The 15,811-nt window shown below is 42.3% G+C and overlaps 2 protein-coding genes across 5 annotated transcripts in view; one reads left to right on the top strand and one right to left on the bottom strand.

The window, feature by feature from the left end:
* The window catches only part of Cnksr2 (connector enhancer of kinase suppressor of Ras 2), a 222,923-nt gene extending 210,395 nt beyond the window's left edge, over window positions 1-12,528 (top strand). For all 4 annotated transcript variants that reach the window (XM_005074247.4, XM_021229609.2, XM_005074246.4 and 1 more), the window contains 2 exons: window positions 1,400-1,596; window positions 4,059-12,528. In XM_005074247.4, coding sequence (XP_005074304.1) covers window positions 1,400-1,596; window positions 4,059-4,274 — 413 coding nt within the window. In that variant the 3' untranslated portion in view covers window positions 4,275-12,528. The remainder of the gene's footprint in view (window positions 1-1,399; window positions 1,597-4,058) is intronic.
* Window positions 4,141-9,380, bottom strand: Klhl34 (kelch like family member 34). Its single transcript, XM_040744150.1, has one exon. It carries the CDS (start codon window positions 9,378-9,380, stop codon window positions 7,443-7,445), a length of 1,938 nt encoding a protein of 645 aa, XP_040600084.1. The 3' UTR covers window positions 4,141-7,442.
* Window positions 12,529-15,811: the final 3,283 nt, after the last annotated feature.

Consider the following 15,811-nt stretch of genomic DNA (forward strand, 5'->3'; position numbering starts at 1 on the left):
GGCACCTCCAATTAAATACACACTTTAAATAATATGAATTCCACCATTTATATGAGATTATGACTTTGAGTAAAAACCTCCCCTCATATAAAATAAAGATTTCTTAATATGATTATGAATATCAAATGAAATCATGAATGTTAGGTATTTATCCTACAGCCTGGCACAAATAACTGTTCATGAATAATATTGTTAATTAGGGGATCTACTTTTAAAACTGTATCCAAAATATATTTGCGTGGACCATGGTGTAATGAATAATATTTTATATTTATGCCTTGGGCCAGTGTAAGAAGTATTCCTCAAATAAGACACTACTATTACCCCAAAGAAGAATCCTAATTCATTTTTATTACTTATATGACAAACAAATTGATATGTTTATAATTGATATAACATCATTATTCAGACAATTTTAAAGCAAGATGACACTTTGATTTGTTCATCTAGAGTTAAAATCTATACTTGTAATTGTCTTAATTTTTCTCAAAAACATTTAATTGGAGTATTTTCTTGTCTAAATTTTAAAATGTTATAAATTCTTTTAGTACATGCTAGATAGTTTGCTTATAAATATATCCATGGGCTTCATTTTAATTTCATTTAAAACATTATTATTGCTGAGCATGGTAACTTATACCTGTAATCTCAGCACTTGGGAGACAGAGGCAAAAGGAGTACCTTGTATTTGAGGCCAGCATCGTGTGTTGCAGATTGCAGCCTGGGCTACATAGTGAATTGCAGGCCACCCTGGCCTCCATAGTGAGCTCCCATCTAAAACTCAAAACATTATTTTTGATAACATGATCAGTTACTATATTGATGATGCACCAGGAATTGCTATGGCAGTCACATGAAATCTAATAATTTATTAAATAACTGGACAATTTTAATCATATATATGACAAACAATACCATTACATCTTAGGAAGTCTGAGAAAATGCAAATCATTCAGTATTAATTAACCAGAAGTCTATTAAATAGCATCTATGTTTATTATTGTCTTAAAATACTAAACTATATGAAGCAACAGTTTCATGTTATATACATTTTATGTTCTAATTCTTTGAACTCAAGATATGTGTGTTATTTTTCTCTCGAGGCTACTTGTTGAATCATAAATTCTACTTAATCCTTCTAAAACAATTCCTGCCCATAGCTCTATAACCCAATCTAACTAGCATCTGTGAGTTATTTTGACTTACTTTCTTTTATGTTATTTTGCTTCTTAGATATACTTAAGTATTAGATTGTTTTCCTAGTCATTCATTAGATTGTTTTGCAAATAATCCAATTTTTTAAAAGATATTTTCAAACTACACAATAACCTTATTAAACTGTCTATCTGTCTCTTCCCCCCTCCCCATCCTTTACCCCACTCCCACCCCCATCTCACAGGTGAAAATCAGGAAGAAAAGTTAGGAGACTCCTTGCAAGATTTGTATAGGGCACTGGAGGAAGCCAGTCTGTCACCCATAGGGGAACACCGCATTTCAACCAAGATGGAATACAAGCTATCATTTATGAAAAGATGTAATGATCCTGTGATGAATGAAAAACTGCACAGGCTGAGAATTCTTAGAAGCACTTTAAAGGTAAGCTATGAAACAGACAGATAATTCTTTTGGGGAGAGCCATTGTTTAACTGAAACTAGATTGCCAGTTACATGGTACAAAACGGAGCTACAGGAAGGAAAAGGCCAATAGGCAGAACCTGCAGCAGAGTAATTGGAAGGGAATCCTGTTGTCATTTTTTTAAGTGAAGTCCTAAGTCACTGACTAAATGCTATAAGACTTAGTATTAGGAGAAAACAGGATGTGCTTAAGACTTTCCTCTCAAAAGTCAGGGTTAGTGCTTCTCCTTAGTCTTTTGATTCCTTAAGAAAAGTTCACCGCGTAGTATATTTATCAAAGGTATTAAAGGCATATGTTATGCATGTAGAATGTTTAAAAGGCTTGAAATGTTTTGTGAATATTTCCTGCATAATCTTCACCATATGTAGAGTGAAGCTACAGTCATCATGTTCTGCGTAAAGATTGCACAATTGTTCCGTTTACCTGATCAGTTCCTAATGCATGTACTACCTTCCCAATATATATTTCTCTAAGTGCTTAACAGTGTTTTCATTCTTCTTATGCCACACCTAGATTGGGAAGCAGGTGGTAAGGACAGGGGAACAGAGAGGAAGGAGTTAAAGAAAGAGATTGTGTAGAGTAGGAAAGGACCTATCTTACAGACTACCTGAACAGGTCCTGTACCACACAAAAAGTGAAAATGAAATTTAAAAAAAGAATTGTCATACAGAATGTGTAGCACAGTAATTCCAAAGCACAAAATGGCATAGGCTTCTTTGAGAAGTGTTTTAAATCTATAGCATCCTCCTAAGAATGTAATTTTGGAATAGAGATGAGTACTAAAAAGATAAATGCAATAGAATAATCTATGATTTGTAATGTTTTCAGGTAATAACAGCCAAGAATTCAGAGTCAATTAGCTCTATGGTATTTATACAAATTCTATTCCACTAAACAATTAATGAACTTTTGTAGTTAATACCACAATTCTAGGGAGAGCTATATAATGAAAAGAGTAATTCTACTGGCCAACTGTCTTCCAAAGATATCTACACCTTCCCTCCTTATTTTGCTTTTGCCTTCTTTTGTTGAAACATTTTTCATACAACTTACTCAGATCATGCTTTTTCTCTCTTCCAACTTCTCCCAGATCCTGTCCACCCAACTCTACACCCTTTGTTCTCTGTCTCTCTTTGTCTCTGTCTCTGTCTCTCTCTCTCTCTCCCTCTCTCTCTCCTTTCCTTCATACTTCCTCTTCTCTTTTTTCTTGTATTTTATGCTCTGTGAGTATTCTACAATATTTTTCCTATAACAATGAATAAGAGCCATTGTAAATGTTGAGTTCAAGAAGAATAGATGAGTCATGGTGCTGTGTTTGACTCTTCTACTCTTCAAAGACAATGAAGAAAGTCACTAAAAACAAATCTCCCTTGCTGGTTCAAAAACTTGGTGTGGGGGGCTCATTATAGAACCCTGTGCTTTGGGGCCTGGAAAAGTAATAGGTTGTAAAATGTTCCATTACATAGAAACTCCTAAACAAGCCCAAGAGTAGATCTCAGATCCCACTATAGGCAACTCCCAGCATCATCAGTCCCATACCTATTTAGTATCTTGTCTGCTTACTGGCCAGAACTTCTTGGGCATGTTGTTGTCTTCTTTCCCTCCCAAATCGGACACAGAGGTGTGTCTTTTTACTTCTGCAGAACATTTCCTGGATTCCCTTAGCCCTCTTCACATCCATGAAAGACAAGACTGCTTTTCTCAAACTGTCCTAACCCTTTCTCCATCTTACCTTCCACAGCAGAATTGTCTTCTTCTACATTTGATACGTGTGCCTTTGAGAATTATATCAAAATACCAAAATGATGCTTAGTCATCAATCAAATCCCAGCCTACAGTATGAAAGGGAAAGTCACGGTTCATTATACGGTCCCCGTGCTATGGGAAAGGATCCTTTTTGTTGTTGTTGTATTTTTGAGACCTTAATAGTCACAGGGCAAGAATTCTGTATTTGCAGCAACAGGGGTTCCCGTTTACTCTCGCTGGAGCATAAGGAGTATATCATAAAGAAGGAAAAGCAACACATGTTCCAAAATAACTCAGCAGATAGACAGTGGGAAGTCCACTTGATGGCAGGGATAGGATGCTACAGAGGCCCTCATACAAAGAGGAAAGCTTCTTTTCAAGTGTTTAAGGGAGGTTTGAAGAAATGTGGAAGGTTTCCTTAAGACATGAAGGCTTCCATAAGCAGAGATGGCAAATAGAAAAGGCCAAGGGTACAAATTAAATCGCAGACAGCAAGCAATCCAAGACATAGCACTGAGTAAGAAGAAAGACACACCATGATTTTAGTCTAAATAACCAAATGTGAGCATATCAGATCTGTTTCATAGTCCTTTCTGAATTTATTGGCTCATTGACTTATTTTAAATTTGGATAAATTTCACCTCCATCATAACTATTGAATTCTTTTGCTTTTCAGGCCAGAGAAGGGGAAGTAGCCATTATTGATAAAGTTCTAGACAATCCAGACTTGACATCTAAAGAATTCCAACAATGGAAGCAGATGTACCTCGACCTTTTCTTGGATATCTGTCAAAACACCACCTCAAATGACCCACTAAGTATTTCTTCTGAAGTAGATGTTATCACTTCCTCTCTAACACATACTCATTCATACATTGAAACCCATGTGTAAGTGCATTCTGACTCAAGGCCATCTAGTACCTGCTGGTACCCTGAACAAGTATATGAGGTAGTTTTTTATCAATGTGTTGGACACTTGACAAGCTATTACTTTAATGTTACCAAACTATATGAAACAAAGCATACATGGTCACATTACCACTGTCTTTAAAGAGCATTTGTATGTTTTATATGCAGTCAGTGCTCAGCTTATGTTTACCATGTGCAAAGCCAACAATCTTTAATGACAAATTAACTTTTGCAAACAATTCTGAATACAGGTGATCTTCAAGTAGAAAAACCACAAAAAGGCAGTTTTCTATCTGAAGTCATCTTTTCTCCCTTTAAGTTAATTTTCTATAAATGAGACTTCAGACGTAAATCACAATTTTTTCAGGTGCAGACATCCTTGTGGGTGGGAAAGAATTTAAACCTTTTTATATTTATTAAAATGTTCTAAGAATTTTCTTAAACATTGCACAAAGTTTAATGCTGTAGTTTTATTTTTTGAAATGTAGGTGCGTATAAAAGAGTTAAGCAAACTAGAAGAGCATCACCATAAGAAAAGTTCAGGTAGCTCATATCCGTCTTAATAGTCTATTAACTTGTGCTAACTAGTTAATGGAGGTACTATTCCAAATCTATGAGAACACTGCATGGTGTATCAGGGCAAAGCTTTGTAAGATGTTTTTGTAACTAAGATCAAAATTGAAGATAGAGCTGCTTTATTTTCTTGGTTTAAATCTTCCTTTATTTTTGTAGTGACGAAATGCTGATTGTGTACAGAAGAATTTAAGAATGGATTTTTTAAAACAGACTTAACTCACCCAGAAAGGCAGCTAACAGCTATACATACATACATCTATATATATATACATAATTCCAGCCCAAACTCGTGGTTTTTGAACTCTTAACTCTTAAAAGACAAGGTATACACTGAAATGAGTCAATTTTCCAGGCAGTTTCCAATTTTCCCTTGATCTGTTAACTAAACTTCTGTAATTATATATCAGGTAGGGAAGTAAAATGCATTTAGTCTTGGCAGATAGAAGTTATATTAGAGAAAACAACATTGAAAATGTTAATGGACTTCTCTGCTAAGGAACAGTGGGTGGCAGTCATTCAATGAGTCATTACGTTGAGTGACCTGAGATCAAAAACTTAGGTTTTTCCTAGAATCCTGAACTGCTGATAGAGTGAATGGAGTCTATGAAAAAAAGTCCTCTTCATATATTGCCATTTCTATGTGTCTAGTTTTGGAAAGTGACCACAGCATGCAAGTGACTTGCTGCTTTTTAGTGTGTGGCTGCATAATGTCACGATTTGCTGTTTTTCCAGGAGGAAAAGAGCCTCCTTTACTATTCTATATCCTAAAATCTACTTCTGATCAGCTTTATCCTGTTGCCTGTACAGCTCAGTGAATGTACTTATATCTCTAAGAGTTCAGATATATACCAGTGAATATTTTTGCTGTAGAGGAGAAAGTAAAACTACACAGCGGGATCTTTTGCTTTGCTTTTGAAATCACATTAAATCACTATCGTTTTGCAGACTTTGCACAACTGTATAGGAGAGTGGCCTTTACAGCACATTTTCAGTAATCCTATATTTAGTCAAAATGGATGAGAAACCACACATTAACACGTTTGTTTGGAATTTTTGGGTCCAGTGTAATATTTTTATCATTTAAAAAAAACCCTATTTGTAAAAACATTTATTTACTGCATGGTTATTGGCACACATTAAATTTGTGGGATTTTGTGTATGTAAATGAGAGAGAGAAAAAACAAACAAAAAACCCCTCTTGTCCTAAAGTGAAGTATGCTTGGTATAGTTATTTAGGCATATTGATGTTTACTAGACCAGCCTGTATCTTCTCTTAAAAGTATCTGTACATGATGGATGTGTCACATATACAGTGGACAAACAGCCTGCAAACAACAATCAGTTGGTGGGAAAACTAGCTCTGTTGCTAGGCAGCAGCTTCCACTTTTGTGAAGTTAGCTGTTATTTTACTGGTAAAAATTAAACTAATGATTTTTACAAGACTCGTGACTAGCCTAGCATGAAGGAGACCTTTGAACACTATATATCTGTACATTTTTATTGCGTTAGTTTCAAATCTAGGGGAGAGGCAGCACTGCAAACTGAAGTCAAATAAATGCAGTTCTTATTGAATCCTTGTAAAGCACCTACTTTATTCATGCAGAGGGCTTACCACGCTTCTCTGTGACATAATCATACAGCCACCCTCACTCCCACCACCCAGCTACAAGTTCTTACTTTGCCACCTCACTGATAGCTAAGGAAAGCCACAAGTAACACCTGTGCAGGGCTTACCGCGGTCTCCTGTGAGACTTTGAAAACCCAAGCTGTCTTCCCACTGACCTGATATAACCATGTAAACTTCACCTACTCATTCCTTCTCTGTGAGCCCATCAGGGATCCACCAAAAATAAGCTCATTTTTGTCTTACAAATGTAGCATTTTGTGGTTAAGGGTTGCTGAAATATGTCTAAACTAATAAGCTGCCTCCAGCCAGTATAAAAGCAGACGGGGAAAGGAAGGGACAGAAAAAAAAATAACCAAGAGTAGTTTCTCAAAGAAATGCTTTTCCAAGATTTTTTTCCTTTTCAATTCCCTATCGATATGAAACTGTTAGAACAGAACTGTACTGGGGCCCCGCACCATAAAAATCATTCCCCTCCCTACAACCATTCCATGCTGTTTATCAAGGCGCATGCACACACGCATTCACAATTTCGTCAGGTAACACTGCCTTGGGGGACTGTTCCAGCTGTTACAGCCAACTTTCTGTAGTTTGTGTGTAATTGTACATTTTTTAAAGGGGAGACATGAAAATAATCACAGTCACCTGGGAAACACTTTAGGGAGGGAAATAAGGTCCTATTTTATTTCCAAAAGTCCACCTCTAGCCCAGGATGAGTCTGTCCTTCTGAAAACTCTGTTTAACTAAAGCTGATTCATACTGCATTTGACCGTTCCTGGCTGCCAGTTGCAGTTGAAGGGGAATAGTTATTCTTTGGCCAAAGTGTTGTTTGCCTCCTTTCCCCTCAGAACTGCCCTATCAGAGTCCCAACTCTTAGAGGGAAAGCTTTGCTCTGCAGGCAAGGGCAAGTACAACTGTCTCTTGGATCTGCTGAAGATGGGACTCACCTGTTCAACCCAGTACTAAATCTAGTGCCTCTCCAGGCTCTCCCTCCCTTGTCTCCTCCCCACCTTCCTCCAGCTGCAGCACTGCACACCGAAGGCCACTCCACGCCCAGGGCAGCGTACAGCCTATGTCTTCCCAACGGTCCAGGTCAAGGTCATAGCCCACTACGTTACGGGTTGGCACCTGGCGTGAATCCCTCCACTTGAGACCGCCCAGCAGCAGGACCGTCTCTTCTACCACTGCAAGCCCATAGCAGAAGCGGTCGTAGGGTAGTGACCGCAACCGAGTCCACTGGTCTGTGCTGGGGTCATAGCGTTCGATCTCAGAGAAGGGCTCATATCTTCCCAAAAAGGCAAACACTGCACCTCGCAGCACCGAAAGGTAATGCCCGTAGCGAGCGGTGCCCATGGGTGCCCTTTTACTCCATGCCCTTTCTCCGGGGCTAAGGGAGTACATATCCCGGAGGCTACTTGTGCCTCCTTCACCTCTCCCAGCCTTGCCCCCGGAGATGTACACGACACCGTGGTCCCCAACGGCACCCGCGTGACCATGCAGTGCCCGGGGCAGCTCCCCAGCTGCCATCCAGCGGTCCCTTCGCAGGTCGTACATCTCCACTGAGGCCAGTGCCTCGCCACAGGAGCCCAGACCCCCAACGGCCAGGAGACTGTCACCTACCACTCCACACCAGAAGTAGGCCCGCGCTTCTCGCATGGCAGGCACTTCGGTCCAAGTGTGGAAGCGAGGGTCATACCGGTGCACTAAGGCCGTGACCGACCTTGGGCCGTCTGCCAGGGAGCTAGATGGGCTGCCAGAAAGGCTCTCCCCTCCAAGGACAAATAGGAAGTTGCCCGTGGTACATACACTGTGGCCTAGCATCGGTGCCGGCAGCCGTGTCAGGCTGCGCCAGCTGTGGTTGTACACATCGAAGGACACCACATCCTGGGTGAGCTCCCACTCTTTCTCCTCCATCTCTTCCTCCTCTTCCTCTTCCTCCTCTTCCTCTGGTTCAGGTGCAGGGCGCCGATTCCTAACTACCTCTGGTAGGACCACAATTTCCTCAGTGACAGTCTCCCTAGCTCTGAGACCACCAATCAGCAAGATGCGGGTCTGGGCACTCCGGATACTAGTCTGTTCTCCCTGGAGGAGCGGCTGGCGGGAAGGTGCTGTGTGGTAATTGAGGGCCTGGATGATGAGGCCCTTGATCCTAGTAGGTAAAGTAAGACCTGAGCCTGAGTACACACGCCTCAGAACACCTTCAGGCACCAAGCCAAAGCGGATACATCCAAGCAGGGTTGAACTATGTGCCAGGCGCTGGGTCGCAGGCTCCTGCCTCAGCCAGGCTAGTGCCAGACCCAGCAGCTGCGTCTCAGGCACCCGTGCCACATCCGGGGCACCCAGCACAACCTTAATTGATACAGGGTTGAGCTCCAACAGCCCTGAGGGCCCAGTGCCCATCAGTAGCAGCTCCCGCAGGTGGCGCACAATGCAGTGCTCGGCTGCACCTAGGGTGCGAGCCAGGCCAAAGCGAGCAGCCACATTGGCAATGACGCAGCAATTTTCTGGGGCAAGCTGACGTTCCAGGTAGTTGCCACACAGCCTCAAGGCCTCCGTGACTTGCAGGTAGCTGGCAGCCTCCAGAGTGTCCTCCACAGTGTCCATGGAGAGGGGCAGCCAGGCAGTATAGATGAAGTCCAGCAGGCGCTGCAGGCCAGCCGCCGACGGCACATGCAGGTGAATTACATGAGCCCGTGATTCCTGAGTGTGACTCTTGAACAGGGCCTTGAAGTAGTCGCTGGAGCATGCCAGAAGTGACCTGTGCGCTGGGAACTCACTGCCCTCAGTCTCCAGTGTCACATCGCACAAAAAGCCCTCAGCACGTAGGGCCTGGTAGCCGGTGAGAAGAGAGCTGCCATGAGCTTTGCAGTAAGACAGAAAGTAACTCATGATGCCCAGGGCGGGAAGCTGGAATAGAGCCAGCCAGGCGCGGCTGGAGGCATCCCCGTGCTGCGGACCCCTCACCTCCGCTGTCCAGCTGCAGAGCCCCCTAGCAAAAGCCGACTTTTGCCGGCTCAGTTTAAAACCTAGCCTTTCTTCATCCAGATCGGGCAGTTGTTTCTTGCCGGTCTCTGACAACGAATGAATGATCTAGAGACAATTTCCATAAGTCTCTAGTAGCAGAGGATGTGAATTTCAGAGTCTTCTCGGTACTGCTAGGCTTGGTTTCAGCTGCTGCTGAGCATGGCAGCACGTTGCCCAAAGCCCCCTCCCCTACACAATTTGGGGAGCCCACACTTGCACGCCAGGGGCAGCGGTGGCCGCACACCATCACCTGGAGAGGTCGATCTGACAGTGCACCAGCCAGGGTCCTGGATCTCCAACAGGACAAATGCGTGGATGTGGCCCTATTGTGCGTGTCCTGAGAGTGCTGGATGGTGGCTCTGAATTCCCAGCCATGGAGCAGGACCTGTTCTGTGGACACCCGCACAGTCCGAAGACAACTGGCTAGGGGGCTGGGGGTGAACTTGTTCCGAGAGGAGGATCAAATCAAAGCCTGTGGCATTGGGGGGAGCGCAGGTCAGTGTAGAGGGTTGGGAGCGTGATTGGGCGCTGCACATTACATGCCGGTAGCTCACAGAGACAGGAATAGTGCTCGCCTTGGCTCACTGGCGCTCAGTGACCGGCCCCGCCCTGCGCCCCAGCTGCTGGCGGCTAACCGCCCAGGGGCCCAGCAGGAAGCTATCTGAGCCAGGACACTGGCTTTCAGTTACCGCGGGAGACCGAAGGGTCCCCTCGAACTTTGAGCTGAGGAGGGGGAAGGTCAGGGCTCACGACAAGTCCCTTGGGACTCTCGGCCTGGTGATGTTTTGGGAGGTGTACCTGGCTGAGCGGGAGGACTGGGGACCTCTTGGTGCCCCTATGCCTGGGAAAGAAACTCCAGGCTCAACTTTCAGCTTTTAAGTATGTCCTAATGAGTCAGGAGCAAAAGGAATTAAGCTGGGATTTTGCGCACTGACACCTCTGCTCAGAGAAGACTGTAGCAAGAGCTAAATCTGAGGGAACCCAAGCTCTGGGCCAGCTTCGCACGCCCCTCACCTGCACTCGCCCATGTGAGACTCAGGGGCATGTGCCTTTCCTAAGGCAGGTGGAGGCTCTCAAGCCGCCTTGTTTCACATTCCACAGAATTTGCTCCTCTCTTCACCCTGCCCCCCAGCCTTCTGACCCCAAAAGAGATCTCTTTGATATTCTTGTGGAAACCACCTCTTTGCAACATGGAGAAAGAAGTTGTAACTAACTTGAGTTGTCTGTCTTTGAGTGGCAATGCCTCAAAAAAAAATCCTTCTAGTTTTCTCTGATTTTGCAGAGAAAACTATTCTAACAACTGGCTGCCGCACCCTCAGTGCCATGACAAGATAATGAGCAGTAAAGTTGCAAAACTCAGGAGAGCTGTGGTTTCTAGGGCCCCTCCTCACAAAGTTATTTTTATAAGGAACACCCGGTGCAGAAATGGTGACTAAGAGTACCCTGTCCATCGCCCGCATCCTGCTCTTACATTAGGAACTCATTAAGTGCTCTTTCTTGCCAATTTGGAGGCTTCTGTTTCATTTTGCTTTCAACTACAGTTCCTTTTCCCAGCTTTCAAAAGCAGCCTGCCCGCCCCCACCCCACCCTACCCTCCAGCAGTCTGTTCTAGATGAGTCTTTCAGACAGAGTTGTATTTGTAGAAGAAAAAAAAAATCCTAGGAAAGATAACACTGTCAATTCCTACTTGGCCAGTCATCAGTACTTGCAAGGTCTCCGGTAACATTCAATTCTTTAATTCCATAATAAGTAAAAATTCTGTGGGGCTGAAGACATGGCTCAGCACTTAAGAGCACTTGCTGCTCTTGCAGTGGTCATGGGTCTGGTTCCCAGAACCCACACCGCGGCTCACATCCATTTTGTAGCTCCAGTTTCAAAGAATCCAACCCCCTCTTCTGGCCTCTGTGCAGGCACAGAGGTGGTGCAAAGACATACATGCAGGCAAAAACACTCATACATCTAAAAGAAAGATCAATAAATATTTTAAGAAGTGATTCTGCTGCCAAAGATAGAAATGAGTTGTAACTTAAATTGCCACATTATAGAGTGTAGACAGGGGCTGGGGTTGTACTCCCTTAACTCTAAAAACTGCTCCAACAGAAATCTCTAATGTTAGAGGTATAAAGGATGCAGGGAGAGTGTTGCACCTATTAAAATGCTTGATTCAAAAGGGAAAAATAAACTGGGTGTGGTGTCGTGTGCCTTTAATCCCAGCACTCAGGAGGAAGAGGCAGGCGGATCTCTGAGTATGAGGCCAGCCTGGTCTACAGAGCGAGTTCCAGGACAGCCAATGCTTCACAGTGGAGACCCTGTCTCAAAGAAAGTTTTAAGTGAAATATGACTACTATTCATTTTACACAATTCTTCATTTGAAATCTAAATGTCCTTCACTCAACCTAATTAAATTTTGCTAGGATAAATTTGGAGGGTTATTAAGCCAAACTTTGACCCTTTCCTCCAAAATCACATTTTCCTTTTATACATGCTCCAGAGGGAGTGTGTTTTGTATGAATGCCTTGAATATTGGGTTACAGAGTTTGGCCAAGAATCCAGGGTTCCTTTCCTAGAATATATTTTGTAACCTCATACATGATGAAAACCAAATCATGCAACACACTTTACTTAAAATTTAAAAAGATTTGAGTATGGTCTTTTGAACAGCACATTGTTCATACCTGTATTAACTCACATCCATCAGAACTGCCCATCACTGTGCATTTGTATTCAAGATGTCACATTACAAAATAAAGATGGCTGTGGAAAAATTTGAAACTCTTAACATCAAAAGAATGTGTTTACTGATGGCCCAATCTAACATGTTTTGCCAGTGAAGATGTGATGACATGTGTTAACTGAAGGCTTTATGTGTGCTTGTAAGACCTTGTTTAGAAAATGTAACTGTCAACCCAAGAAAATCATTGTCATTTGAGTAATGGCTATGTAGTGTCGGTATTTTTATTTCTGTGCAATATAAAGTAATATTAAATAAAATTTAGTCTCTCTGTATTTAAAATGTGGTAGATGTGTGTCTCAAATTGATATGTTGGTCCATTCCTTAAATGGGATATTGTATAAACAAGACAAAGTCATTGTTCACAGTTGTAAAAGCTGGAAGTCAGCATTCAAGCCAGCAGCACATGTTGTGTCTAGTGAAGACTCTACTGTGTAGTGCCTTCTTACTTCACTGTACATGGCAGAAAGACAGAAGAAATTAATCCTATCAGCAAGGCAGAGCCCTAGTGACCTACTTGCTTCCCAGAGGCCACAATTCTCAAAGGTATTGCACTGGATATTAAGTTTCTACATATGAATTTTGGGAGGACACATATAGTATGACCAAAACAATAGGGTTTCCCAGAAGCTTTCCTTGTAATCAAGCCTGAAAACACAATGGTGAGTAGATCTGAGGGAATGTAGATAGGTCATTCTGTTGAAAATTATCTCCTTATAAGCTATCCCCTGCCCCTACACACACACACATTCCTCAGAGTAGGGGCTGTTTCTTGAAGTTAGTATCTACAACCTTGCCTTTGTAATTGCCACAAGCAATGTTGTGTTGAACAGATGTAGGGAAGGAGAATGTCTTGTTTTCCTACTTTTTACACAGCTGGGGTAAGACATATACCAGTAAGGCCGTGAGAATCACATGAGTGACTATACGTGGCTCTGACTGTGGAGTCTGGGAGGACTTGACCCTTTGGAAAAAGAATATCTTGTGCTGCTTTGTGACCCCAACTCTTTAACCAGACCAAACCTACATGGTTCTCACAGGCAGTCACGTTCACTACTGGCCACCCTACACAGACACAGAGTGCCCCAAGTACACTAGCAGTAGCCTATGATTCATTTGGTATGGTTGAGCTTCTGCTGAGAGCCTAGCTCCTCACCCCAGCATACCCACTGGAACTCTACTATTTTCTCTTACCCTTCACCGATAGTCAGGCCTGTGAACTGCTGTTGCCAACCCTGCCCCATCCACCTTCATCTCTGTAAGAAAACATAGAACTAAATCTCTACAAATAGCCTTCTCAACCCCACATCCACGCTGCAATGCTACTCACCCAGAACACTCAACCTGCCCTGAGATGACTTATTAGAACAAAATCTAAGTTTCATAACTCTCATCTCTAAAATAATTACACATTTAAAAAATCCATGTGCAATGGACAATGAAAATGTTTCACCTAACTGAGGCTGAGTAGATGAGTCAGGCTATAAAGCGCTTGATACACAAGCATGAGAACCCAAGTTTAGAACATCAATATACACATGAAAAACTGGGCCTGTTGATGTGTACCCAAAATCATAGTTCTGTGGATGTCAAGGCAGGAGGATCACTAGAGCTCAGTAACTGGCTAGTCTTTCTGAATTGGTGAGTCTCACTGAATAGGTTCGGTGAGAGACCCTGTCTCTAAAATGTGAGAGCAATCAAGGAAGCAACTTGACATCAACCTCTGGTCTCCACATACGTGTGCACATACCTACATGAACACATGCATATATCACACAAACCAAAAAATGTTATAAAAATTTATTGTGATCTTTTTGGGTGGCAAACTTAAGATATTATTAAGGTATTTTTATAATTAATATATAAAATACCATCCAATTCACTCAGGTAAAGGTTATTCTCTTTCTCATCTGCCATCACTGGTTCCTTTCCATCCAAATATGCTTCCTTCCAACACATGGTTTCTGGCAACATCTATGGAAAGCCTATTATTAGAAATTGACACACTAAGTTTATTGTGAAGACACAATAACAAACAGTAATGCACATACAGTAGAAAAAACAACTCCCATATTGTCATCACCTTTTTCCGGAGACTATTTTTGTGTCTATGGAATGTATTTTATCTTTCTTTGTGATATGCAATTCCAGAAAAAAAAAGTGTGTGTGTGTGTGTGTGTGTGTGTGTGTGTGTGTCTGTGTGTCTGTGTGTCTGAAAGACTGGGAGGGGCGCTGATGTGAGAGGGAGGGAGGGAAAGAGAGAGAAACAAAAACAGAGACAGAATCGTGAGTGATATTGTCATTCTAGCCCAGCTTAAGAGTCCTGGAGTCCAGTTGCAATATGATCCAGGTTGCTGTAAATCAAGTGTCTTAAATTTTGTGAGCATCATTTCATTATTTTTAAAAGGGTGGTGACTCAACATTCACACCATTATTAAAATAGGAAAGAACTAAATGTGGAAGGAGTGTCTGGGAGTCTGAGTGTCTCCAGGGGTATGGCTTTTTTTCTCTTCTCCATCTCGTAAGTAAAGCCTTATGAAAACTCACAGTAGCAGAGTAGATGGCTCAGAGGTTAAGAAGAGTTGCTGCTCTTTCCGAGAGCCAGGGTAAAATTCCCAATACACACATGACAACTAACAAATCTGTATCTCCACTGGCTCTGAGGCCCACTTCTGGCTCCTTTGGGCCCTGCATGCACTTACTGTACAAATATGGCAAGTATATCTGTTATTTACAATCATGTCCTGTGTCATAGTTAACACCATGATCATGGCAACTCTTATAAAGGGAAAGACTTAACTGGGGCTCCCTTACAGTTCAGTGGTTCAATCCATTATCATCATGGTGGGATATGGTAGTATGCAGGCAGACATGATACTGGAGAAGTAGCTGAGAGTCCTACATCTTGCAGGCAACAGAAAGTGGTTTGAGTGTAACACTGAGGGAAACTTGAGCAAAAGAGACCTCAAAGTCTGCACCCACAGTGACACACTTCCTCCAGCAAGGCCTCCTAACAGTGCCACTCCCTTTGGAGCCATTTTCTTTCAAACCACCACATCCTGGTACATAAAGTAAAAATAAATACATCTTTTAAAATAAAGTTATCTCACAGTACCATATCGAAAGAATGCAATAAAGTAGTGGTTCTCCTGTACCATTACATGAGGACAAGTTAAGAAACAGGCATTTTAAGGCATAAGAGATGGTTCAGGAGTAAGAACACTTACTGGTATTCTAGAAAACACGGGTTTAATTCCCACACAAATATAATGGCTCTCAACCATCTCTCCAGTTCCAGGGGATCGGAATCCTTCTGATCTCCTTGGATGCTGCACACATTTGTGATGCATAGATATGCATGCAGACAAAGCACCCATATGCATAAAATAAAAATAAATTTTATCTTCTGAGAAGAGAAACCGTCATTCTCAAGTCAATCTCAAGCTTGCTAAATTAGAAAGTCTAGGAATGAAGCCTCTGTTCTGCTCTAACAAATCCGCCCCACAATTTCTACTATGCCCTGATTTTACTATTCTAAATAACTTCTTCTGAGTTTGATATCAAC

Source organism: Mesocricetus auratus, unplaced genomic scaffold (genome assembly GCF_017639785.1).
Source record: "Mesocricetus auratus isolate SY011 unplaced genomic scaffold, BCM_Maur_2.0 Super-Scaffold_100003, whole genome shotgun sequence".
NCBI classification, from domain to species: Eukaryota; Metazoa; Chordata; class Mammalia; order Rodentia; family Cricetidae; genus Mesocricetus; species Mesocricetus auratus.

What these genes read in the sequence shown, in the direction of transcription:
- Klhl34 (XM_040744150.1), bottom strand. Translation starts at nt 9,380, where the DNA reads ATGAGTTACTTTCTGTCTTACTGCAAAGCTCATGGCAGCTCTCTTCTC.